Source organism: Callithrix jacchus, chromosome 4, assembly GCF_049354715.1.
Source record: "Callithrix jacchus isolate 240 chromosome 4, calJac240_pri, whole genome shotgun sequence".
NCBI classification, from domain to species: Eukaryota; Metazoa; Chordata; class Mammalia; order Primates; family Cebidae; genus Callithrix; species Callithrix jacchus.
In genome coordinates, this window is record NC_133505.1 from 115,852,282 (window position 1) to 115,878,182 (window position 25,901).

A 25,901-nucleotide genomic window follows, 5' to 3' on the forward strand; every position below is an offset into this window, starting at 1 on the left:
CTTTTTTCTGTACCTTAATTGTCTCGTATCATTTGTTAAAATGGCTATCCTTTATGGAATTTCTTTGATGTCCTTTGTGAAAAAATTTAATTGAATAAATGTGGCTCTTTTCTTAAACTCTTCCCATTGATAAATTTGTTTTTTTTTTAATGTCATTACCAACTTTTCTTGATGATTGTAGCTTTATAGTAAGTCTTAAAATCAGGAAGTTTTCCAACTTTATTCTTTTGCCAAGTAATTATGGCTATTCTAGAATCTTTGTTTTCCATATGAATTTTTACAATAGGCTTGTCAACTTCTAATAAAAAGTCTGTTGTGATTGTGATTTGGATTTCATGGAATCTGTAGACCAATTCGGGACAATTCAAATTGTGTAATCTAGAAAGAGGAACACTTTTTGCTTCCCCATCTTGATGCCTTTATTTCTTTTTCCTGACCTATGGCCCTGGCCAGGACCATAGGTCAAGAAAATACAAAGTTGAATAGAAGTAACCAGAATAGACATTCTTGTCTTGTTTTTTATCTTACAGGGAAAATATTCAGTCTTTCACTATTAAGTGTGATCTTAGCTATTGGTTAGATACCTGTTTTCAGATTGAGGAATATTTCTTGCTTTGGTCTGATGAGACTTTATTAAAAAAATCATGACTAGATGTTGAATTTTGTCAAGTATTTTTTCCACATCTGCACATGACATTTTCTTTATTTGCATATTGTGGTCAATTATATTAATTCATTGTCAAATGTTAAATAAACCTTGGATTTTAGAGGTATATCCTACTTGATTGTGCTTTATTACTGTTTTTATATATTGTTAGATTCTGTATGCTAATATTCTATTAAGGATTTTTGCTTTTATTAATATATTCAGGATATTAGTCTATCATTTTCTTAATGTCTTTGTCTGATTTTGATATCAGGATAACTCCAGCTTTATAAAATGAGTTAAAAAGTGTTTATTTTCTGAAATGATTATATGATTGGCATTGTTTCTTATTCAAGTGTTTTCTAGGATTTGCTAGTGAAGGATTTGTGGATAGAGTTGCTTTGTGGGGTGAATTTTTATAATTATATTAATCATTTTCCATAACAGATATATAGGGCTATACAGATTTTCAGTGGACCTAGAATCAGTTTTGATAAATTATGTTTTTCCAGAAATTTGTTCACTTTATCATAGTTGTTGAATTTATTGGCATAAGTTGCCCATAAAATATTCTCTTATAATCCTTTTGATATCTACAGGATTTGTGGTAAAATTCTCGCTTTTATTTCTGACATTGGTGTTTTATGTTCACTTTTATTTTCCCTTGATTTATCTTACTGGGGATTTGAAAGTATGAACTTCTGACGTAGTTTTCTCTATTGTGTATTTTCTGCTTAATTAATTTCTGCTCTTAGGCTTTTTTTTCCCTCATATGCTTTTTTTTTTTTTGAGACAGGTCTTGCTCTGTTGCCCAGGCTGGAAGGCAGTGGCTTGATCTTGGCTCACTGTAGCCTCTGCCTCCTGGGTTCAAGTGCTTCTCCTGCCTTAGCCTCCTGAGTAGCTGGGACTACAGGTGCATGCCACCACACCTGGCTAATTTTTTGTATTTTTGGTAGAGACGGATTTCACTATGTTGGTCAGGCTGGTCTCGAACTCCTGACCTCAAGTAATTCACCTGCCTCACCCTCCCAAAGTGCTGGGATTACAGGCATGAGCCACTGTGCCTGGCCTCTCATATGCATTTTGGATTAATCAGTGTCTTGTTCTATTCAGGCTGCTATAACAAAATCCCATCAACTAGGTGACTTATAAACAATGAACATTTGATTCTTACAGTTTGGAGGCTGGTTAAGTCCAAGATTAAGGCACTGGCAGATTCAATGTCTGGTGAGGACCTGCTGTGTCCTCACGTGATAGAAGGAGCAAATAAGGCTTCCTTGGACCTCTTAGTGCACTATACCCATTCAAGAGGGCTCTGCTCTCATGACTGAATCACTTCCAAAAAGCCCCGCTTCTAAATCCTATTGCATTAAGGATTAGGTTTCAACATATGAATTTTGAATGTTTGGGAGGACACAAACATTTAGACCATAGCAATCAGTTCATCCTTCTCTAGTTTCATAAGATAATTAGACACATTGACTTAATTTTTTCTTTTTTTTTTGTTTTGAGACGGAGTTTCGCTCTTGTTACCCAGGCTGGAGTGCAATGGCTCGATCTCAGCTCACCACAACCTCCGCCTCCTGGGTTCAGGCAGTTCTCCTGCCTCAGCCTCCTGAGTAGCTGGGACTATAGGCACGTGCCACCATGCCCAGCTAATTTTTTTGTATTTTTAGTAGAGCCGGTGTTTCACCATGTTGACCAGGATGGTCTCGATCTCTTGACCTCGTGATCCACCCGCCTTGGCCTCCCAAAGTGCTGGGATTACAGGCATGAGCCACCGTGCCCGGCCTAATTGTTTTTCTTTTATAGTATAAAGCATTTAAAACTATCAATGTAAATTTAAAAGTAGTCAAAAGACTAATGACAGATGGTGAAAGTCTTAGCATGAACAACAGATAAAGCAGTATTCCTTACGTGCAAAAGTATCTTATAAAATCAGTCTGAAAAATAAAACACCCAATAAATATGAAAAAGTATTCAATTTGCAAATAATTAAAGCAATAAAGTGAAAATAGATTCCTTTTTTCCCCTGTTAGAATGGCAAAGATTTTCTGGGAAGTATTTGAAGGAAATGGGCATTTTTGTTTTGGTTGGTGGGGATGTATTACGGGTTGAGTATCCCTAATCTGAAAATATGAAATCTGAAATGCTCCAAAATCCAAAATTTTTTGAGTGCCAACATGACACCACAAGTGGTAATGCCAACAACTATGTATGGTCCACATGGGTGGCTGAGCTAGTGATATCTTTGCTTTCCGGTGGTTCAGTGTACACAAACTTTGTTTTATGCACAAAATTATGTAAGACATTGTATAAAACTACCTTTAGGCTATGTCTATAAGATATATATAAAACATAAATGAATATTATGTTTAGATTGGGTCCCATCCCCAAGATAGCTCATTATGCATAATTTCAAAATCTAAGAAAATCCAAAATCTGATTCACTTCTGGTCCCAAGTATTTCAGATAAGGTAGGTACACTCTACCTTTAATTGATTATGAAGGAATTAGGAGACACATTAAGGAGCAAAAGAAACAGTGGACAAGATGGGCTGTCTCTTGTCCTGAGCCTTCATTTAGAAGGATAATTGGGCAGACTTGCTCTGAAGGTGAAGTTCAGGTCATTATTGTTCCCTGTGTGTAGAGGTGGATTTTGAGGAATATTTGGAGAGGAAAGGGAGCTGTGTTGGCAGATGACATGTTGGAAGTGTAGTTCCAGATTGTGAGGGCCGACCCTTTCTCAAACTTACCTATTCTCTGTGGCACCCAGTACCTTCAATATGCCCCTTAGCTCTTATGACTCTGCTGTGGTCCTTAATATGTCCTATGGCCCAGGCCTAACGCAGTGCTAACACTCATATAGCCCAGTGCAACTAGGAGTTGCCAGTGGAGATTTAGCAACTTGAAGTTATCCTGGGTAAAACTGCAGTTTGCCTGTACAAGAAGGTGCCCTTGCTTAATATGTGATGGCATAGAGATCTTAGCATCACAGTAAGTGACCATTTCATAACAAAGAAATGAACACATAACAGTTGATATTAAAATGGGTAGCTGAAGAGAACTAGGTCTGCATGTGTCTTTTTTTTTGTGGGGGTGGGGAGATGAAAGTTGTTAGGATAATCTTTACACTTACTAGTTCAAGATTGTTAGCATATATGTATACATTTATTTATTTATTGAGATGGAGTCTCGCTCTGTTGCCCAGGCTGGAGTGCAGTGGTGTGATCTTGGCTCACTCCACCTCCCAGGTTCAAGCGATTCTCCTGCCTCGGCCTCCTGAGTAGCTGGGATTACAGGTGTGTGCCACCATGCCTGGCTAATTTTCATAGTTTTAGTAGAGATGGGTTTTCACCATGTTGGTTAGGCTGGTCTCGAAATCCTGACCTCGTGATCCACCTGCCTTGGCCTCCCAATATGTATGCATTTATTGCTGGCCTTGTTCTAAAGGAATTTAAGGACGCTCTCTCCCACCCCCATTACAGAAAGTAGAATAAAATAAGAACCACATGGTGAGGAATTGCACCTTTTTAAATTAGCCTTGATTTGTGTTATCAGGGAATGGGAGAGAGCAATATAGGGTGTAGTTGACTAAGGATTTGAAGGAAACCAAATATATGAAGTGAGAGACAGAAACATCGCAATTATATTGATAACTGGTTTAGAGGGTGTGGTTAGAGGTGACATTCACACTTGTTTCTACAGAGAATTTGAAGCTTCCCCAGAGTAAAGCCCTGAAGCTCTAATGCATAGACTTGCAGACTTCTCTTGAGACTCACTTCCCCCTTCTGAGCTGCATTACCCAGTTTTTGGGATTACTGGACTAAGTGAGGAGGCAGGCTTGCAATACTGTTAGATTGGAAGAAGTAACTTCATGGTGATCTTTAAAAATAAGACATTCAGTTAGAAAGTTCAAGTGAAGTTGAACATGAATTGAAGCTGTCATACATCTAAAATTTCTTTCAAGAAGGCTGATTTTCCTCCCTCAGATGAAAAGTGAGTGATTAATTAGCCTGTCATTATAAAAGGAGATAATGTTAGTAGATACTGAATTTCCTGTTAAATGGATTACCTATTGTGTTCCATTTGGATTTCAAATATATATTTTAGAAATACTCATCTTTATATCAAGTCGCCTCTGTTAAAACTATATTGAAATATTAAGCTTTTGCTTGAACAATGAGACTTAACTTTCAGAAGAGAGCCAGTTTAGCTCATCTTCTATCTTAACAGGTATTATTTCAATGTAGCCTTTTTTTTTTTTTTTTTTTTGGTGTCCTAATTCTCCACTCGAACTCCTGCCAAATCCCAACCCCCAGGATATCTAAAACACATAAACCTTTTCCCTAGTGGTGTTGATTCGTAGGCACCTACTTGCATATCTATCTATATATATATATATATATAGATAGATACATACATACATACATTTAAGCAGGCTTGGCTGAGGCATGCCTGATCTATGGAATCCTGTGTGCTCCAGTTACTGCTCCCTTTTCTTCCCTGTTCTTCTTGGATATTTATTTTATCTCCTTGACCTCTGCCATTTGAACTAGGATCCTTTTACTTATTCAGACTCTGCCAATACTTCAGATGACTTTTCCTTCTTCTTTCAATCCCTAGTTTTAACTACAAATTTGTAATCAATTTAACCCTGACTTTCCCCCAGATGTATAAATCTCTCAACACATTCACACCCCTTAGGCATTCTTCTGTGTTTCATCTTGAAGCAATGGCTTTAGTCTGGACTGCACGCTCCCAAGGCCTGCACTACAGTTGCCATCCTGGGGTTTGCCTTCACCGTAACCCTATATCCTCTCTATGACAGTTTCCCTGTTTTCCTGGATCCCAGCACTTCCTATTTCTTGATTATGTCCTTGTTTTGGTAGAGTACTTCCTTTCATTACTTCATAAAAAAGGGTTCACAGAAGTTCATTTTTTTTTAACCCCATGTGTGTCTAAAAATGTCCTATGCCACCTTCAGGTTTGATTGATAAAATAAATAATTGAATTAAAGATTGGAATTAATTTTCCTTTAGAATTTTGAAGGCCTTATGTCCTTGTCATCTACCTTCCAGCGTTGTTGCTGAGAGCTTCTAATGTTACTCTGTTCTTGATCTTTAGTTTGAAGCTTTTTTCTTTTTAGAAGCTGTGCTAACTTCTTTCTGTACTATCTTCTTTTTAATCTTCTTCTGATACTACAGAGGTATCAGGCGCCTCAAATTCCCAAGCTTTTCGCAGGTTCTATAGTGTAAGTTGGATTGCTTCTGGACTTTTCTACCGCCGGTCTAGGAGTCAGCTTTGTTACACATGCTTTTCAGTTTCAAATGTTGTTTTTTATTTTCCCCCTTTATCTTCTTTGCTCCTCCTTTTGCTCTTGGGGCTTCCACCTAAAAACAAACATAAAAAACTTTACTGTGGTTTTAGCAAGATGTTTGGGAGGACCAGAGGTGTTCCCTCCCCCATCTTTATCCAGGATCCTACCTTTTTTGCACTTCAAACGTCTCTGTTGTAGATTTTGCCCAGGCTCTGTCCCAGAGACTGCGCACAGAAGCATGAGTCATCAGATGCTCTGTTCTTGATGTCTCAGTAGCATCTGATGTGGATGTTACTGTTTTCTCCTTTCCCAAATTATCTCTGCCCTTTGCTTTGACAAATCCACCCTGTGCTGGGGTTTTCTCATTCATCGGTCATTCCTCCCAATCTTCTCAGCTGGTTCCTTCTCCATATTCAGTCTCTAAATAATGGAGTTCCTCAGGCTAGCTTTTTTGGGCTCTCGTCACTCTCCTTACTCTCCCTAGCAGGTTTAACCCAGTCCCACGGCTTTAAATGCTGCATATGTGCTGATGACACCCACTGAGCTCTTTTACCCACTGAGTTCTCACTTGGCCTCTCTGGGCATGTTGTGAACAGAACTCTTGGTTTCCCTTCAAACCTGTTTCTTCTCCAGTCATCTTGACATCAGTAAGTGGCACCATCATCTAGCTATCTGCTCACAGGTAATTGGTTCTATCACTCCCCTTCCTGATCCCATCTACCAATAAGTTATGGGATCAAGAAGGGGAGTCTTCAGCTTATCTTTTTCCTCAGGCATTGAGCCCAGTTCCTGACACATATGAGGCATTTGCCAGTCAGTGGTCAAATGAGTGACATCAACAGAAACACCAAGAAAATTTATGTTAAAAAAAAAAATGTGGGCTCATTGCCGGGGGTGGTTTCTCATGCCTCAAAATCCCAGCACTTTGGGAGGCCGAGGCAGGTGGATCATTTGAGGTCAGGAGTTCGAGACCAACCTGGCCAATATGGCAAAACCCCATCTCTGCTAAAAAATACAAAAAAAAAATTAGCCAGGTGTTGTGGCACATGTCTGAAATCCCAGCTAATGGGGAGGCTAAGGCAGGAGAATTGCTTGAACCCAGGAAGCCAGGAAACGGAGATTGTGGTGAGCCAAGATCACACCACTACACTCCAGCCTGGGTGACAGAACGAGACTCCAGCTCAAAAAAAAAAAAAAAAAACAAGTAGGCTCTTAAAAAATGGTGAAGTCATGAAAGACAAAGGCTGATGGACTATTACAGATTAAAAGATTTTAAAAGATATGTCTTTACATAAAGATATGTAATATGTGATCCTTGATAAGATTCTGGCTTTAAAAAAATCCAGCTATAGAGGATATTATAGGGAGAATGGGGGCAATTTTGAATATCAATTGTACATTGATAATATTATATCAGTGGTATTATGATTATATGTTATGATACCTGCAACTCATTTCCAGAGGTTCAGAGGAAGAAAGTGTCTGTCAGGAGTGGGAGAGGGAGAAAACAAATGTGACAAAATGTTAACAGTTGGTGAGTCTAGATGCAGGGTATATGGATGTTCATTGTACTGTTCTGTTGTCTTTGAAAATTTTTTTAAATTTAAAATTGGGGGAAAAATCAATAGTGGAGAAAAATTTGATGGAAGGAAATTTTAGGAAAATTTTTAAGCCCCAAAATGCCGCGATCCATTTTGAAACATACTATTAAATGTGGCAAAGGCTGAGGATATACAGTGTTGATATATTCCAACAGGAAGCAAATAAGACCCAGTGGAAACAAGGCCTTTCTGGAAGTTACCTTTTAAAATATGGTGTGAAAGTGGGTGGTTAGCTGTCCACCAGAGGGCAGTGCAGGCAGTGATTCCGCGGTCCACAGCAGACCCACTGAAAAGCAGGGGTTTTCTTCCCTACATAACTGACTCCACATGAGGTCGCTATTCTCTGCACAAAACGTTTTTAGGATTCTTAGACCATGTGAGAAGAGAGAGAATGCAGGTACTTACAGTGCTTCCCATTTCTTTCCTTCCACTCAGATCTATTTCTAGATTGTGTGGGTTTTAGCCTTTGGCTCCTCTGATTCATGGATTCTTTGGAAGGATTTTAATATGGGAGGTCTGCCTTCCCAGATCTCCCTTCCTAAGTGTGTTTCAAAGTCCAATAATGCATTTGCCCATGAGCATGTCAGGATTTATATCTGCTTTTAAAATTACAAACTGTCAAAGTATAATCCCATTGCAATTAATCCCTAGAATTTATTAAAATTCTGTACAATAAACCCCTGTGACACGAGTTTATCTATGTAACATATACACCCTTCACATATACACCTTCACATATACACCCAAACCTTTAAAAAAAGTTAAAAAATAAAATTCTAGGGAATTTCATTTAGGGATTTTACCTCTTTTAAACCTATGACGTGCTTCCTTATGAGTGGTTGACTTAAAAGAGCCATTTTTCTATGTGCTTACCCAGAAAAGATGGGTTAGTGTAAATGTCTTAGAAAATTACCCAGCAAATGAAATGATCACTCTGTGGTACATAGTTGTTCCTTCACCTAACACTTCACCAATGCCTGTGGCACCATATTGTGCTACTAGACAAGGAAATTAAAATCCACAGAGGTTAAGGAGTAGGGGGCAGATAAGCCCCAAACAAATTTAGACTAGACTTTCAGAAGTAAGTACTACATTGAAATAGAAACAAAGATGCTTTGGGGAGAACAGGTGATGAGTAGGGATTGGTGCGGGTGGCGATGGATGGTTCACTGGCCTCCTCTTGGCTCAGTACGCAAAGTCCTACTTAGAGGTTCTTCAGGGCCAAACTCAGCATCTGCCTGCTCTGACCATCCCCATATAAGTCAAGTGCCCTTCCTGTATTCCCATGGCATCTAGTTCATGCCTCTGTTATAGCATGCTCTTCATTGTTGTTAATTTGCATGCTCTTCTCTCCCAGGCTGACTACAGTCTATGTCCCAAGGACATAGACTTACGTAGATAGACTAACAGATTGGCACATTCTCCCATTCTGGTCCTGAACATGCTTTCCTCCCTTTGGGCTACTCTGTTTTCCTCTGGTGTGTTTTCTTTTTCCTCAAATACAATGGCATAGTCTCGCTGACTTCTTACAAAGTGAAGGAAAGAAAAGGAACTAACACTTGTAGAGTGTCTTCTTTGTGCTGACTGCTGTAGTCACTGTGTTAGGTGCTTTGTGAATGAACACTTTCTCAGTTATTCTTTTGCCTGTAACAACCATTCCAAGTTTCTCTCCTTTTGAGTTCTTTGCACTTGCTATTTCCTCTCCTAGAAGCCATTTTTAAAGTCCTTAAGAAGGGCTCCCTTTTCTGCTAACAAGCACATATAGTTTACAAACCATTCTTCTTAGGTGAATTTTGCTAGGTTGGTTACTCCCTCTCCTCTCAGTGGTGCGTAGGGTCTCAGAGACAGGAATTAGCTGAAGCCTGGCTGAGATTCTTTGACTTCCTTTCTCTTTGTGTTTCCCTGTCTGTCTAACTGTCCCCCAGTACACTGAGTCCTGTCACTGGATGTCCCAACTTAGTTTACATTTTTTAATTATAATTGCTTTATTTCTACCTCATTATAACTGGTGTCTCATCCAGAGTCTACCTCTCTTAGGAGATGAGGGATTGAATTTCTCGGTTAGCTTTCCTCTTGAGATCAGGCTAACCCATCATTTTTAACAGATTGTTTTGCTCTTCATAACCTATCAGTAAATCAGACCTTTATAAACAGATATATATACTTAATAATAGTAAAAAATCCCATCTATTCCTATAGATTTAAAGTTAAAACAGTATATCCAAGTGTTCATGTTCTAATATACGGTAAAATCTTACCTTTTAAAGTGTTACCCATTCTTGAAGGTTCAATTCTAGACCCAACTCATCTGACATTTTTCTCATCTGTAGTAAACCACATTAATCTTTCCTGCACTAATTTCCTGTGGTCTACATGCTTCATTTTGGCCTTCAATATAGAAAGACTTATTTTTTATTTAGTTGCTTTGTGTGTCTACACCTTATATGATCGATAGTAAATGGCACAATGCCAATTGATTATGGCAGTATTTTCTCAATTTTTGCAATGTTTAAAAAGTGTCACTTTTTAAAGGACCTTTTGAAGCAAATTACTTTTATTTTTGTTAATGAAGTTATATTTGTTTTTAAGATATAATTTTAAAATAATCCATTTAGTTTTTCTTAAAAGCATTTTCATTTGCTGGTCATGGTGGCTCATACCTGTAATCCCAGCACTTTGGGAGGCTGAGGTGGGTGGAGCACCTGAGGTCAGGAGTTCAAGACCAGGCTGACCAACATGGAAAAACTCCGTCTCTATTAAAAATGCAAAATTAGCCAGGTATGGTGGCGCATGTCTGTAATCCTAGTTATTCGGGAGGCTGAGGCAGGAGAATTGCTTGAACCTGGGAGGTAGAGGTTGCGGTGAGCCAAGATTGTGCCATTGCATTCCAGCCTAGGCAACAAGAATGAAACTCCATCTCAAAAAAGAAAAAGCATTTTCATTTAAATATAATATTTTTACTACGTTTTGGTTATTCATTTTATTCTCAGTAATTTTTTTTTTTTTTACTTTTAAGTTTGGAGTTCATGTATAGGTTTGTTATACAGGTAAACCTGTGTCATGGGGGTTCGTTGTACAGATTATTTCATTACCCAGGTATTAAGCCTAGTGCCCATTAGTGATTGTTTCTAATCCTCTCCTTCCTCCCACCTTTCACCCTCCAAAAGACCCCAGTGTCTGTTGCTCCCCTCTATGTGTCCATGTGTTCTCACCCCACTTGTAAGTGAGAATATGCAGTATTTAGTTTTTTGTTTTTGCATTCATTTGCTAAGGATAATGGCCTTCAGCTCCATCCATGTTCCTGCAAAGGACTTTTTTTTATGGCTGCATAGTATTCCATAGTGTATATGTACCACATTTTCTTTATCCAGTCTATCTCTGATAGGCATTTAGGTTTATTCCATGTCTTTGCTATTATGAAAAGTACTGCAGTGAACATACATGTGCATGTGTCTTCATAATAGAATGATTTCTATTCCTTTGGGTGTATACCCAGTAATGAGATTGCTGGGCCAAATGATATTTCTGTCTTCAGGTCTTTGAGGAATTGCCACACTGTCTTCCACAATGGTTCAACTAATTTACACTCCCACTAACAGTGTATAAGTGTTCCTTTTTCTCTGCATCTGTTAGTTTTTTACTTTTTAGTAATAAACATTCTGGTTGGTGTTAAGATGGTCTTTCATTGTGATTTTTATTTGCATTTCTCTAATAATCAGTGATATTGAGCTTTTTTTCATATGATTGGCTGCATGTATGTCTTCTTTAGAAAAATGTCTGTACATGTCCCTTGCCCACTTTTTAATGTTTTTTTTTTTTTCTCGTAAATTTTTAAAGTCCCTCACAGATGCTGGATCTTTGTCAGATATATAGTTTGCAAAATTTTTCTCCTATTCTGTAGGTTGTCTCTTTACTCTCTTGATAGTTTATTTTGCTGTGCCGAAGCTCTTTAGTTTGATTAGATCCCATTTGTCAATTTTTGCTTTTGTTGCAGTGTTTTTGAATCTTCATCATGAAATCTTTGTCCATGCCTTTGTCCTGTATAGTATTGCCTATATTGCCTTCCAGAGTTTTTATACTTTTGGGTTTTACATTTAAGATATTAGTCCATCTTGAGTTAATTTTTATATGTTGTGTAAGGAATGGGTCCAGTTTCAATCTTCTGCATATGGCTAGTCAATTCTCCCAGCATCATTTATTGAATAGGGAATCCTTTCCCCATTGCTTGTTTTAGTCAGGTTTGTCAAATATTAGATAGTTGTATAAGTGTGGCCTTATTTCTGGGTTCTGTTCTGTTCCAGTGGTCTGTGTGTCTGTTTTTGTACCAGTACCATGCTGTTTTGGTTACTATAGTCCTGTAGTATAGTTTGAAGTTGTGTAGTGTGATGCCTCCCGCTTTGTTCTTATTGTTTAGGATTGCATTGGCTATTTGGGCTCTTTTTTTGTTCCCTATGAATTTTAAGATAGTTTTTTCTAGTTCTGTGAAAAATGTCAGTGGTAATTTAATAGAAATAGCATGAAATCTATAAATTGCTTTGGGCAGTACAGCCATTTTCACAATATTGATTCTTCCTATCCATGAACATGGAATGTTTTTGCATTTGTTTGTGTTATCTCTAATTTCTTTGAGCAGTGGTTTGTAGTTCTTGTAGAGATCTTCCACCTCCCTAGTTAGCTGTATTTTTATGTTTTTTTTTCTTTTTTGTGGCAACTGTGAATGGGAGTTTGTTCCTGATTTGGCTCTCAGCTTGACTGTTGTTGGTGTATCGGAATGCTAGTGATTTTTGCACATTGATTTTGTATCCTTAGACTTTGCTGAAGTTGTTTATCAGCTTAACAACCTTTGGGCTGAAACTATTGGGTTTTCTAGAGGTAGGATTATGCTATTTGCAAAAAGTGATAGTTTGACTTCCTCTCTTCCTATTTGGATACCGTTTGTTTCTTTCTCTTGCCTGATTGCCCTGACCAGAACTTCCAATACTATATTGAATAGTTGTAGTGAGAGAAGACATCCTTGTCTTGTGCCTGTTTTCAAGGGGAATGCTTCCAGCTTTTGCCCATTTGATATGATATTGGCTGTGGGTTTGTCATATTTGGTTCTTATTATTTTGAGATATGTTCCTTTAATACCTAGTTTATTGAATTTTTAACATGAATGGATGTTGAATTTTATTGAAAATATCTGCATCTATCAAGAAAATCATGTGGTTTTTGTCTTTAGGTCTGTTTATGTGATAAATCACATTTATTGATTTGCATATGTTGAACCAACCTTGCATCCCAGGGATAAAGCCTATTTGATCATGATGGACAGGCTTTTCAACGTGCTGCTGAATTTGGTTTGTCAGTATTTTGTTGAGGATTTTTGCATTAGTGTTCATCAAGGATATTGGCCTTAAGTTTTTTGTGTTTTTTTTTTTTTTTTTTGGTGTCTCTGCCAGGTTTTGGTATCAGGATGATGCTGTCCTCATAGAATGAGTTAGGGAGGAGTCTCTCCTCCTCAGTTTTTTGTTTTTTTTTTTGAATACTTTGAGTAGGAATGGTACTAGCTCTTCTTCGTACATCTTCTAGAATTCAGCTCAGAATCTGTCTAGACCTGGGTTTTTGTTTTTTTGTTGTTGTTGTTGGTGGGGTAGTACTGTCCCAATTTCAGAGCTCATTATTGGTCTGTTCAGTGATTCAGTGATTCAGTGATTCAGTTTCTTCTTTGTTCCATCTCAAGAGGGTGTTTGTGTCTAGGAATTTATCAGGGATTCAGTTTCTTCTTGGTTCAGTCTTGGGAGGGTGTATGTATCCAGGAATTTATCTGTTTCTTGTAAATTTTCTAGTGTATGTGAATAGTGGTGTTTATAATATTCTCTGATGGTTGTTAGTATTTCTGTGGGGTCAGTGGTAATATCCCCCTTGCTGCTTCTGATTGTGTTTATTTGAATCTTCTCTCTTTTCTTGTTTGCTATTCTACTTACCAGTCTATTTTATTAGTTTTTAAAAAAAGCTACTAGATTCATTGACCTTTTGAATGGTTTTTTGTGTCTCAGTCTCCTTAAGTTCAGCTCTGATTTTGAGTATCCTTGTTAATTTTGTCTTGATGATCTGTCTACTATTGTCAGTGTGGTGTTAAAGTCTCCCACTATTATTGTGTGGGAGTCTAAGTCTCTTTGAAGGTCTCTAAAAACTTGCTTTATTAACTGGCTGTTCCTGTGTTGGGTGCATATATATTTAGGATAGTTATATCTTCTTGTTGAATTGGAGCCTTTACCATTATTTAATGTCCTTCTTTGTCTTTTTTTTTTTTTTTTAATCTTTGTGGGTTTAAAGTTTGTTTTGTCAGAAACTAGAATTGCAACCTCTGCTTTTTTCTGTTTTCCATTTGTGTGGTAGATTTTTCTTTGTCCCTTTACTTTAAGCATATGGATGTCATTGTATGTATGATGGGTCTCTTGAAGACAGAATACTGAGGGAACTTGGTCCTTTATCCAGCTTGCCACTGTGTGCTTTTTAAATGTGCATTTAGCCCATTTACATTCAAGGTTAGAATTGACACGTGTGAGCCTATCATCAGGATGTTAGCTGGTCATTTTGCAGACTTGTTTATATGATGGCTTTATAGTATCACTGGTCTGTGTACCAGTGTGTTTTTGTAGTGGCTGGTAATGGTCTTTGCTTTCCATATTTAGTGCTTACCTCAGGAGTTCTTGCAAGGCAGTTCTGGTGGTAACAAATTTCCACAGCATGTTTGTCTGAAAAGGGTATTTCTCCTTTCCTTATGAAGCTTAGTGTGGCCAGATACAAAATTCTCAGTTGGAATATCTTTTCTTTAAGAATGTTGAATATTGGCACCCAATCTCTTCTGGCTTGTAGGGTTTCAGCTGAGAGTTCCACTGTTAGTCTGATGGGCTGCCCTTTGTAGGTGACCTGACCTTTCTCTCTAGCTGCCTTTAACATTGTTTCTTTCATTTGACCCTACAGAATCTGATGATTATTTGTCTTGGGAATGATCTTCTAGTGAAGTATCTGACTGGGGTTCTCTGCATTTCTTTAATTTGGATGTTGGCTTTTAAAGATAGATTGGGGAATTTCTCATGGATGATTCCCCGAAATATGTTTTCCAAGTTGGTTCCATTCTCTTTCTGGTATACCTACTGAGTTGTACAGTCAGTCTCTTTATGTAATCCCATATTACTCAGAGGATTTGTTTATTTTTCATTCTTTTTTTTTTTTTTTCTCTATTCTTGTCTATCCTGTCTTATTTTGGAAAGCCAGTCTTCAAGCTCTGAGATTCTGTCCTCTGCTTGGTCTGTTCTTATACTAGTACTTGTGATTGCATTATGAAATTCTTGTAGTGTGTTTTTCAGCTCTCTCAGGTCACTTATAGTCATCTCTATACTGGCTATTTTGTCTGTCAGCTCCTGCAATGTTTTATCATGCTTTTTTTTTTTTTTTTTTTTAGCTTCCTTGGATTGGGTTTTAATGTACTCCTGTAGCTCAATGAACTTCATTCCTGTTCATATTCTGAATTCGATTTCTGTCATGTCAGCCATCTCAGCTGGGTTTAGAACCCTTGCTGGAGAAATAGTACAGTCATTCAGAGGAAAAAAGGCACTGCTGGCTTTTTGAGTTGTGAGCATTCTTGCACTGATTCTTTCTCATCTTTGTGGGCTAATGTTTCTTCAATCTTTGCAGGTGTTGACCTTTGGCTTTTTTTTCTTTTATCCTATTTGATGACCTTGAGGGTTCAATTGTGGGATAAGGTGGATTCAGTTGACAGGTGTTGTTTCTAGAAGGCCATCATTCAGCTGCCAACTCCTGGACTGCGTGCTGTAACTCTGGAATACTTGTACTGGGTTCTGACTTTGTTCTCTGGCTCCTCGAGGTTAGGTATCCAATGTGCTGAGGGGTGCCGATGTGCTCCTAAACTGCTGGTCACTACACTTTGATGGGTGGTGTCAGCCAAAGCATTTCATAGTGCAGTGGCTGTGGGATCTGTTCTTATTTGCACATTCCAGTGGCAGTGACAGCATGGTAGAGTGCATGCTTACTGGCTGTGTCAGGGTGCCAGCAGGTGCCTGCCTCAATTTGGGCATTCACAGCAGCAGCAGAGGCAGCATGGCTCAGGGGGCAGGGGAGGCCCTGCTGGTGACTGTGCATGCAGTCATCATGGTGGTCCTGTTAGCACAGGGCAGGGTGCTGGTAAGTGCAGGCCTATGTATACTCTCTGTGTGCTGCAGGCAGTGGTGGTTACTTAGGACTGGGGAGGGTTCACTGGTCTCTGTGCCTAGTTTCTTTCCCATGGCAGTGTTGTCACAGGGGTGGAGTGGGAACGGGGCAGGCTAGCTTTGTGCCCACTAGGATTGCAGCTGCAATGATGGTGCAGCTGAGGGAGGGAAGTGGATTGCACCCACACTGCAGCAGTGGCAGTGTAGGATACATGTGCACACATGCACTGGTAGGGCAAGGAAGACAAAACCCACCTGCACACACATGTTGGCAAAGTAATGTTGGGGATGGGCCCTGGAGAAGCTGCAGCTGGGGGAAGCTGCAGTGGAGGGAGGGAGGGGGTGGCTGCTGTGTGGCCATGGGGGCCATCACACTAGAGCTCTTTGCCAGTCAGGCGCCAGTCCACCATTATAGGGGCTATGATGCAGGCCCCCAGGGCATCTGAGGCTGCCTTGCAAGCAGGGCTGGGGCCCTGTGAGAGAGGTCAGCAGACCAAGGGGTGTTTAGGTCGACTGTCCAGTCTGACGGGCAAGAGCGCCCTGCGGAGTTCAGGTTCGACAGTTTCCCTGTAGGGCTAGTCTCCTATGGAAACAATCCACCCTAGGGGGATAAGTGTTCCTGGCTGTGCTCCACTACAAACGCTCCTATACCAAACCCTTTGGACTCTTCGTCAGCTAGTGTGTTTTCCCTGCCACTTCTCTAAGCAATTCTTCCTGCCAACTTGAGTGTCTGTGGTGGTAAAGGAGTCTCCTCCTGCCAGGATTCCAGAGGCCTTGGCAAGAGTAAGTTTCTCCTTACCAGTTCAATTCACCCATTCCCCTGGAGTCATTGGGGACCAGGAACGAATGTCAGTGCATGGTAGCCCCATGCAGGGTTCCCAGCTTCCTCCCTCTTCAGCCCAGCTTCTGTGTCTTCCCTTCACCACTCTCAGTACCTTCTCTCTGGAAATCTGTTAGGAGTGCTCCAGTTGCCCTGGTCCCTCAGAGGCAGGTGTTCCACCTGGTTGCCTCTAGTCAGCCATCTTTCCCAGCACCCCTCCAGTATTTATTTAATACAACTAACGTGATTGTGTTTAGTTGTAATGCTCCAAGGAACTGTTTTAGGAAAGAAAGAATAATAATTTCTTGTAGCTTATCCATAAAAGGTCATTTTGGAAGGACAACTTTTTAATCATTTATGGGACTTTGGGGTAGATTTATAGTTGCTATGTTAGAGATATTTTCAGATGTCTATGAAAATTTCTTGATAAGCTTTCAATACTTTAATAGCCATAATTGTCTAAGTATTCCTAATTACATGTTGAGCTTTCTAATTTTTACCAGAGCTTCTTCCTGGTAAAGCTTAAACATCAACCTCCAATCAGTTAGATTAATCTCTAATTTTATGCCAATTAAATTCATCTGACCTGGTTACCAGGCACATTTCAGACATCAGACTGATCTTTATCATGTAACCACTAGGAATATTTTAATTTTAAAATTGACCTTTTGGAATCAGCCTTTCTTTAATCTGCCAGTTATACATAACAGAAATATTTCTTTAAAATGTAACCTGACTTTATTAATGTATTTAATTTCAAAAACTGAAGCGGTTATAAAATGTGTAAAGGGCAAAATGCCTTGAGAAACTAATGACATTCCTTTTTATTTATAGAGATACTTTCTAGTTGGGAGCAATAATGCAGAAACAAAATATCGTGTCTTGAAGATTGATAGAACAGAACCAAAAGATTTGGTCATAATTGATGACAGGGTAAGTATCGTCCAAACCTGACTGCAGAAAACTTTCATACCTGTTGTTTAAAGGATATAAAATATCTTTATAGTTTTTAGTGATATATTATTTTTATTATAAGTCTAAAAATTTCCGTTATTTTTCTTGGTTGGCTAGAATCTCTAATCTGGTTTCTAGAAATCACTGATGTCAAGAAGTATGCCAGAATTATACTTTGCCTGTTGTTTTAATTTGTTTTCAAAAACACACTCTTAGATAATGAACATCGTTTTTTGAAGAGCTAACATTTTAAGAATTCAGTGTAACTTAATATTGCATCTACCAAAGACATGATCTATTATGGTTCTTTAATATCAAGCTACTTGAAGTCAGGGAAGACTTCTATGCTACAGACTTAATTTTGCTACTAAAAAGCACCTCTAGGACCTTTTCTGATGACTTGCTATACACTAAGGAAATGTTAAGTTATGTTCTTATCCAGAAGTTAGGTTATTCAGAGTCAAGAATACAGAGGCTGGAATTCAGGTGGCACAAAAACCTGAAGCTGTTAGCCAAAAGTGAAATACTGTATGTTACTTTGAACAGTGAAGTTTGACTTCTTCACAAAAGAGAACTTGTTACCTTTTATATTGAAATTTTTGTCTGTGAATATTTCTGAATCCATAAAGATTCCTGGTTTCTCAAATATGTTAGTAACTACAGATTAGAATCCATTTGCACTGAGCTGCTTGTAACAAAATTATTTTCTGTGTTGTAATAATTTTAGATAAATTATTTATTATGATTTCCCATGCTTCTCCTGGGGTCCATTCTGCCCCCCACCTGTCTGAGTGTTTTTAACAATACAATGTAATGATTTTTGGCTTTATTTGGAGATGGGAGCAATTGGTCAGAGAACCCTTTGAAATGCTAAGAAAATCTATGGGCCTTCTCATAAAAACACACATTCACTCAAAATTTTGTATATGACTTGAAATTTACCTATAGATCCCTTAAATCTCTGGTTTAGAATATAAGGTTTGGACACTTTTAAAAAATATGGTAGCATGATCTAATAACCAACCTTAATTACTGTTAAAGAACTCGTTAGCATTTTAAAATTGTAGCTTACTGTGTACTATATTTTTCTCTATGAAATAGCTGATGATGCTTGTAGGTAACTTTTAACTTTCAGGCACAAATAATACATAATCTAAAGTCTAAGCACAACCTTACAGAGTAAATGTGCTTATTTTTAGCATGTCTATACTCAACAAGAAATAAGGGAACTTCTTGGCCGCTTGGATCTTGGAAATAGAACAAAGATGGGACAGAAAGGATCCTCAGGCTTATTTCGAGCGGTTTCAGCTTTTGGTGTTGTGGGTAAGAAATCTGTCCCCTTCTTATAATCTCTTTTTTTGTTTGTTTGTTTGTTTCCACATAGACTTCTTAAAGGAGTTTTTAACACTATATAGCTTTAAAATTATAATTACCTATAGCTTTGGTTATTTAAAATGTCATCCATCAGTCAGACATCAAACAGCATTTCTATAGCATCTGCTTACACTCTTAGTACTGCTCAGTTTTAGGATACAAACAAATATAAAAATGTTTTTGGCCTCTGAGAAGGCTGCTGTCTGATTCGTTGAATGAAAAAGTAAAAATTAGCTTGGACTTTAAACATCTGCCTTGCTGTTCATCAGCTGGAGTAACAAATCGGGTAAAACCAGCTTTAAAATTAACAGGAATTTCTCTTAAGGTCAGTCAATAGTTATAAAATGTCATAACCCCCTTCTTTGGATGACTTGTTTGTTTGTTTACTCACTGAGAAACTTTGGTTTCTAAAATCACAGACCATCAGAAAATCTGCTGTTTGAAATTGTGTTAGTAAGCTAAAACATCCCACATTTATTTGGACAACCTAAGTCACTATGACGCAGAGAAGCAGCTTTAGTTTACCAACTCAAGTACAGAGCTTCAGATATGAGGTTTCTGAACACAGGAGTCCATAGCTATGATGATTCTGTTGTTTTCAAGGAAACAGGACCCTGGGTTACTTTATAGTCCAGACTTCATATTGATGTCTTTAAATATCACCTTGCCTTGGTTTGAGTCTCTTCATTTAAATTTTACCTAAGCTCCACCTTTCCCTCAAACCTTTAATAATTCCTTTACTTTAGCTAGATGCGCCACAGTTTCTCTGATATGCATTGTCCCTCCTTGTTGTGGGTCAATAAATCTGTCTTTACTGCACTACGGGTTTGTTCCTGATTGGTCTGTGGCAAAGGACAAAATCTAATGTACATAGAACAACTCTAAAATTATAATTAAGAGCCAAGCTGTGTCGTATGATTTAAATGGTGTTGGAGATCACAGAAGAGGTAAATTACTTCGACCTTCTGGTAAATTACTTGGGCCAGGGAAGATTTCCTATAGTAAATGAGACTTGAGCTGGACCTTAATGGAGGAACCAGGTATGGATAAATGCAGAGAAGAAAAGAGGAAGCTCCAGCCTGGGCGCAGCGGTTCACGCCTGTAATCCCAGCACTTTGGGAGGCCCAGGTACGTTGATCACTTGAGATCAGGAATTCATACCCAGCATGGCCAACATGGAGAAACCCTGTGTCTACTAAAAATACAAAAAATTGGCCGGGTGTGGTGGTGCGTGCCTATAATCCCAGCTACTTCGGAGGCTGAGGCAGTAGGATCACTTCAGCCCAGGAGGTGGAGGTTGCAGTGAGCTGAGATCGAACCATTGTACTCCAGGCTGGGCGACACAGCAAGAATCCATCTTAAAAAAAAAAAAAAAAAAAAGAGTCATCACTAAGGGTGACAGCAGAGGCACATGCATGACGGTACCCACAGGTGCTAGGAATGCTGGGGAGTAGTCAGGTGAGGCCAGATTGCTTCCGGCTTTAAAAGCCAAAGCAGAGGGCTATTGTATTTTAGCATCACTGCTGCCAGCACTTTATTTTGAGTCTTTTTCTCTATAAACACTTACAAAATTATCTCTGTGTTTCTTAAACCTGCTGGACTGTATGTAATATTAAGTACTTATGTTAGTCCATTCTTGCATTGCTATAAAGAAATACCCGAGACTGGGTAATTTATAAAGAAAAGAGGCTTAATTGGCTTATGGTTCTGCAGGCTATACAGGAAGCATAGTGGCTTCTGCTTCTTGGAGACCCCAGGAAACTTACAATTATGGTAGAAGGCGAAGGAACAGCAGTTGTGTCTTACATGACTGGAGTGTAAGGAAGGGTGGGGGATGTGCCACACACTTTTAGGTAACCAGATCTCACGAGAACTCTGTATCACAAGAACAGCACCAAAGGGATGGTTGTAAACCATTCATGAAGGATCCACCCCCTGACCCAGGCACCTCCCACCAGGCCCTACCTCCAGCATGGAGGATTACAGTGAACATGAGATTTGGGTAAAGACACAAATGCAAACTATATCAGTGGTTTCTGTAGATACTAACAATAAGGACTTGACTATACTGTATGTTTTCAGATTCTTATTTTGGGTCTTCTGATTAGCACTTCCTATTTTGTGACTCTACGTCTGTGAAAACTTTGATTATATATTTGATTATATATATAGTTTGCTTTTCTCAGAGTACTCTCATTGCTCTTCATACATGATCTCTTTAGGGTCATTTTGTGTGATAGGTGGCTGCTGGGGAAGGTAAAGAGTAGTATAACGTGACTGGTTTCTTCTCAGGCTTGGCCCCTTTCCTATGCCTTTTGCTCAGTCTTGAGAAGGCCCTTGAGATTACATGTTGAACGGATGAGTTTTTGTGGGAATGTGTATGTCTGTATGTGTCATGTGAGTTCATGTGTTTAAATGCCATAAGTACCAATATGTTAAATTCCACTTTCAATCCTGCTTATATTTTAAGAAAACAAACGAAATAAAATATGTTTTAAGTATGATAGGTTCTAATTTAAATAATAGTTACTTAATAGTTTAAGCTTATTCCCTTAAATGTTGATGCTTTATTACAACTTTTTTTTTTTTTTTTTTTTTTGAGACAGAGCCTTGCTCTGTCACCCAGGCTGGAGTGCAGTGGCACGATCTTGGCTAACTGCAGTTTTCACCTCCTGAATTCAAGCAATTCTCATGCCTCATCCTTCCAAGTAGCTAGAATTATAGGTATGCACCACCATGCCTGGATGATTTTTGCATTTTTAGTAGAAATGAGGTTTCGCCATGCTGGCGAGGCTGATCTCAAGCTCCTGGCCTCAAGTAATCTGCCCATATCAGCCTCCCAAAGTACTGGGATTCCAGATGTGTGTCACCATGCCCGGCTGCAACTTTTTTGACAGGCATTTCTAAAGTATGTAAACTACTGAATGCCTTAGTAGCCAGATTTTATTATTAAAAATTGAAGTTTTCTTGATGATTAAATTAATGAAGTGAAAATCAATTATTGAACTGTGGGTTTTGTTTTGTGTGTTTGTGTGTGTTTTTTAGTTTAGTTTGGTTTTTGTTTTCTGGTTTTTTTTTTTTTTTTTGAGATAGGACCTTGCTGTGTCACCTAGGCTAGAGTACAGTGACCAATCATAGGTCACTACAGCTTCAACCTCCTGGGCTCAAATGGTCTCAGGCTCCCGAGTAGGTGGGACTAAAAGCATGTGCCACATGCCCAGCTAATTTTTATTTTTTCTTCTTCTTTTTTTTTTTTTTTTTCAGAGGTGGGGTCTCATTATGTTTTTCAGGTTGGTCTCAACCTCTGAGCACAAGCAATCCTCCTGTCTTAGCCTCCCCAAGTGTTAGGATTACAGTCATAAGCCACCATGCTCGGCGAGAACTGTGTTTAAAAATAGCTGTCCTTGGGTATTCCAGAGTTGTATTGGGCTGTTTGCCTTTACATTAAATGGCCTCTAGACTGCTGGACTGTTTTGTTTTATGATACTTTGGTCACATTTTATTGTTCTTGATATGTTTGCTTTTAGCATATTCTTTGCCTCATTTTTAATCTGTTGGTAACCAATATTGTAAAACTAGAACTTTTCTTTGAATCAATTGATAACCAAGTTTGTAACCAGATATTGATTTTACACACAAGTTTTGGTTAGTAAACTCTGGGCGAGGGCTGAAGGTGTCTCCATGTTTCTTTTAAAGGTGACATTCGCAGCTATTTCTCTTGAAGTTAGAGCCCTAGTAGCTTTGAGACTGTGCTTGTATGATGATGTCACTGAAAGATTAACCTGCAAGTAAAGTAAGACAGTAATGTACTAGGTAAACATTTAGTATTTTTATGGAAAAGTGCCTTTTGTATCCTACTTCAGTCATGTAAATAAAGTTAAGAATCAGTGAAAAGTAAACAGGGAGTAATAAAAGCCTATGATTTTCTAGTACTAGCTTACAAATATAGTAGATACTGAAATTGTTAACACAAAATACTTATCTTTGAAAAATGTATAGTTGCCAAAATAATACATGTGTGAAACGACTAGAATGGTTGTGTTCTATTCTGTGGCTAAAATATTTTCTTCACTAACTTTTGAACATGCTGAATTTGTGGATAATACGTTTTTGTTGGAATGTTTTGGATTGTTGTCATAGTTTATTTAGTACACATGTCATGAGAATTTAGAACAATACTTGTCTACGATCTGTAATAAAGGATCAGTTTTTCCCCCTCCCTCACATATATCACACGTTGCAGACCAATACCACATGTGACTTCAAATACAAGTTTAGTAATATCCAAACTATGCCCTGTGTGAGGCCAGTTTCATTGATCATGCACACAGATGTTATAGCAATCTAAATTGTTCTAAAGTTTCTAAATCCTTCCTCTTAATTTGTTTACTTGTCTTTTCATGGGCCAGTTCCAAAAGCTCATGGACCAGCAATGGTCCCTAGGCCTTATTTTGAATATTACTGACCCAGAGGGTTTTCTTTGTTATAAACGGTTTGATCCAGCCCTGTAGCTACCTTGCCAATTCCTGACCTGTTCCATTGTTATTGGACAGCCAGCAGGAAGTTTGAGAAACCACTATATGGGATCATGAGCATTCATCACAAAGTTGTTTTATGTGGTCCTCGGGCATATGAGTAGGATGACATGTAGCCCATACTACTCACTTCTGTTATCATCCCAGCTCCTTTTGATACACAGCCCTTAGGATTTGTCCTTTTACTGCCACTGTCATCTGTCAGACACTTTTCTAAGCCTCTAGTATGCGGAGGGGAGTGGCAAAATAAGAAGTGTCAGTATAGTAGATTGTGATGGACTAAGCTATTATTTACAACAACACCCTTACAGATAGACTGCAGATCCAAGATAATAGTGAAAACACCAATAAAGTGTGAGTCTCAGACTAGTTAGGGGGTGGTATGATTTGATATTAGAGATGTCACTTTGGTTCCAGAGAGCTCTGTTGTGCAAAGGCACTGGATACCTTGTGGGGGTTTTTTGTCCTTGTCTGCCGGAGTGCTGTTCTCACTGGAGGGTTCAAGATGATAGCTGGCTGGCATGGTGACTTCCCTAAACAGGATATTACAGTCTTCCCTGTTAGTGGGCTGATGAGGGTCCTCTCCAGCTACAGAGTTACATACTACTACATTCTCTCTTATTGTCCTTTTTTATATATACTTTGCTTGGCATTCCTCTCAAATGACACAGCCTTTTTGTTATTTTGGAAAGAGAGAAATCACTTTTGTGTGATGACCGTCATCTTGTCTTCTGGAAAGTACTCAGTGAAATTGGTCTGGGGTCAGAAATACACAGAATGAAGATGAAGAAACTTGTTCTGGTGTTCAGCATGTTAGAGGGATGAACAGGATGACTCTTGGTGGATGTCTGTGCCAGACTGAAGCCTTTAATTGTTGGGAAATATTTCCAATTGGTAGTAAAAAGGAAGCGGAAATTATTACTGAGAATTTTTATCTAAAAAATCAATATACAGCAAGAAAAAAAGGAAAACTAATTTATCTTGTAAATATTTATTATTTAATCCCAATTACATTCCCTTTTTAAGTTTGTGTGTGTGTGTGTGTGTCTGTGTGTGTGTGTGTGTGTGTGTGTGTGTGTGTGTGTGTGTTGCTTCCAAAAGCCTTACTTTTGTACTTTTACTACTTCCTAAGTTGCTTTTAGGGAGGTTGTCATCAGCTTTTTTTTCCTTCCTTCCCATTCCTGTGTCATTCAACTTTGAGGTCATTTTTGGCTAGTCTCTAACCTTTTTTTAAGAAACACTTTGTGTTTTGTGGATTTCTAAAATCTAAGTACTTTTCATTATTTTGATAGCATTTTTTCTCAATGGCATGGCTGATAAAATTCTTGAGGCATCTTTCCATTATAGATTTCAGCTCTTTCATGTTAACGTATTCAGTTAGTAGTTCTTTTTTCATCAGCTGAGAATAACAAGACATAGGTCATAGGCATTTGCCAGTTCTAGAGCAAAAATCAGAGCACCAGGGTCTTAGCTTAGACTTTATAGACTGTAATGCTCTGAGAGAAACACACACACACATGCAAAGAGAGAGAAAGAGAGATAATGTATGTGTGAGAAAGTTAGTTTTGAAAGATAGCTAGATATAAGATTCTTCTTGATATGTATATATATTTTTTAGCACTTTAAATATGGCATCCCTCTTCTTTCTGGCTTTCATTGCTTCTGACGAGAAGACAGCTGTATATGACTATATCTAGCTTGCCCTATGAGCGAGTGAGCTGAGCAGGGATGGAACCTTGTGTTCTTGGCCTGACATGCCTGGAGTAGAGCCTCTACCCTGTGAGTTGGTGCTCAGTTGAAGGAAGGAGCCCAGACTTTGACCATGCTTACATGGAATAGAGCTTTTACAACACAGAGCTGGTGGGAATGAGAAATGCTGGTGGCCTGCCCCTCCTGAGCAGAAATTGTGGTCCTAGACGGGGAGCTGGAGAGAGGAAGGAGCCCTGTCTTCTTGGCTGCAACTGCCCAGAGTAGATACCCTGTTACACTGAACTGGGAGGCAGTGTGGAAGGAGAACAGGCCATGATCCAAATGCCACAGACTTGCTGCTTTTACCAAGATTTAGTACATTTTCTTGGATAAATGTTTCTCTACTTTCTGTATGCCCTTAGGGAACTTTGTAGAAAGTTTGAATGTTTTTCTTTGTTTTTATGATTTTTGCCAGTTATGATTGTTTTTCCTAGGCAGGGGTCTGTTGAGCTCCTTGCAACGCCATTTCAGAAGTGTCCCCCTCTTCCCAACCACCAAAAAAGTTAGTTTTAACTCCCAAAGCAAAGTTCAGGGAACCTGAACGTTTTTGACCAAGATTGTATAACAACTAGTATGTTGCTGAGAATGTAATGCTGCTGAACAGTCATGTATATGGCTCTTTTTTAGTCAGCAGTATAGAACTTCTATATTTTAATGATCTGGCATAATATACAACTCTATTTCTA

General features: G+C 38.6%; 1 protein-coding gene across 10 annotated transcripts in view; it reads left to right on the forward strand.

Annotated features, from left to right (window-relative positions):
* The window catches only part of FIG4 (FIG4 phosphoinositide 5-phosphatase), a 130,313-nt gene that overhangs the window by 5,590 nt on the left and 98,822 nt on the right, over positions 1-25,901 (forward strand). For all 10 annotated transcript variants that reach the window (XR_013534482.1, XR_013534483.1, XR_008480791.2 and 7 more), the window contains 2 exons: positions 17,438-17,536; positions 18,757-18,880. Coding sequence is in view for 6 of the 10 variants with exons in the window: in XM_002746998.7 (XP_002747044.4) it covers positions 17,438-17,536; positions 18,757-18,880 (223 nt within the window). In the remaining 4 variants the exon portion in view is untranslated. The remainder of the gene's footprint in view (positions 1-17,437; positions 17,537-18,756; positions 18,881-25,901) is intronic.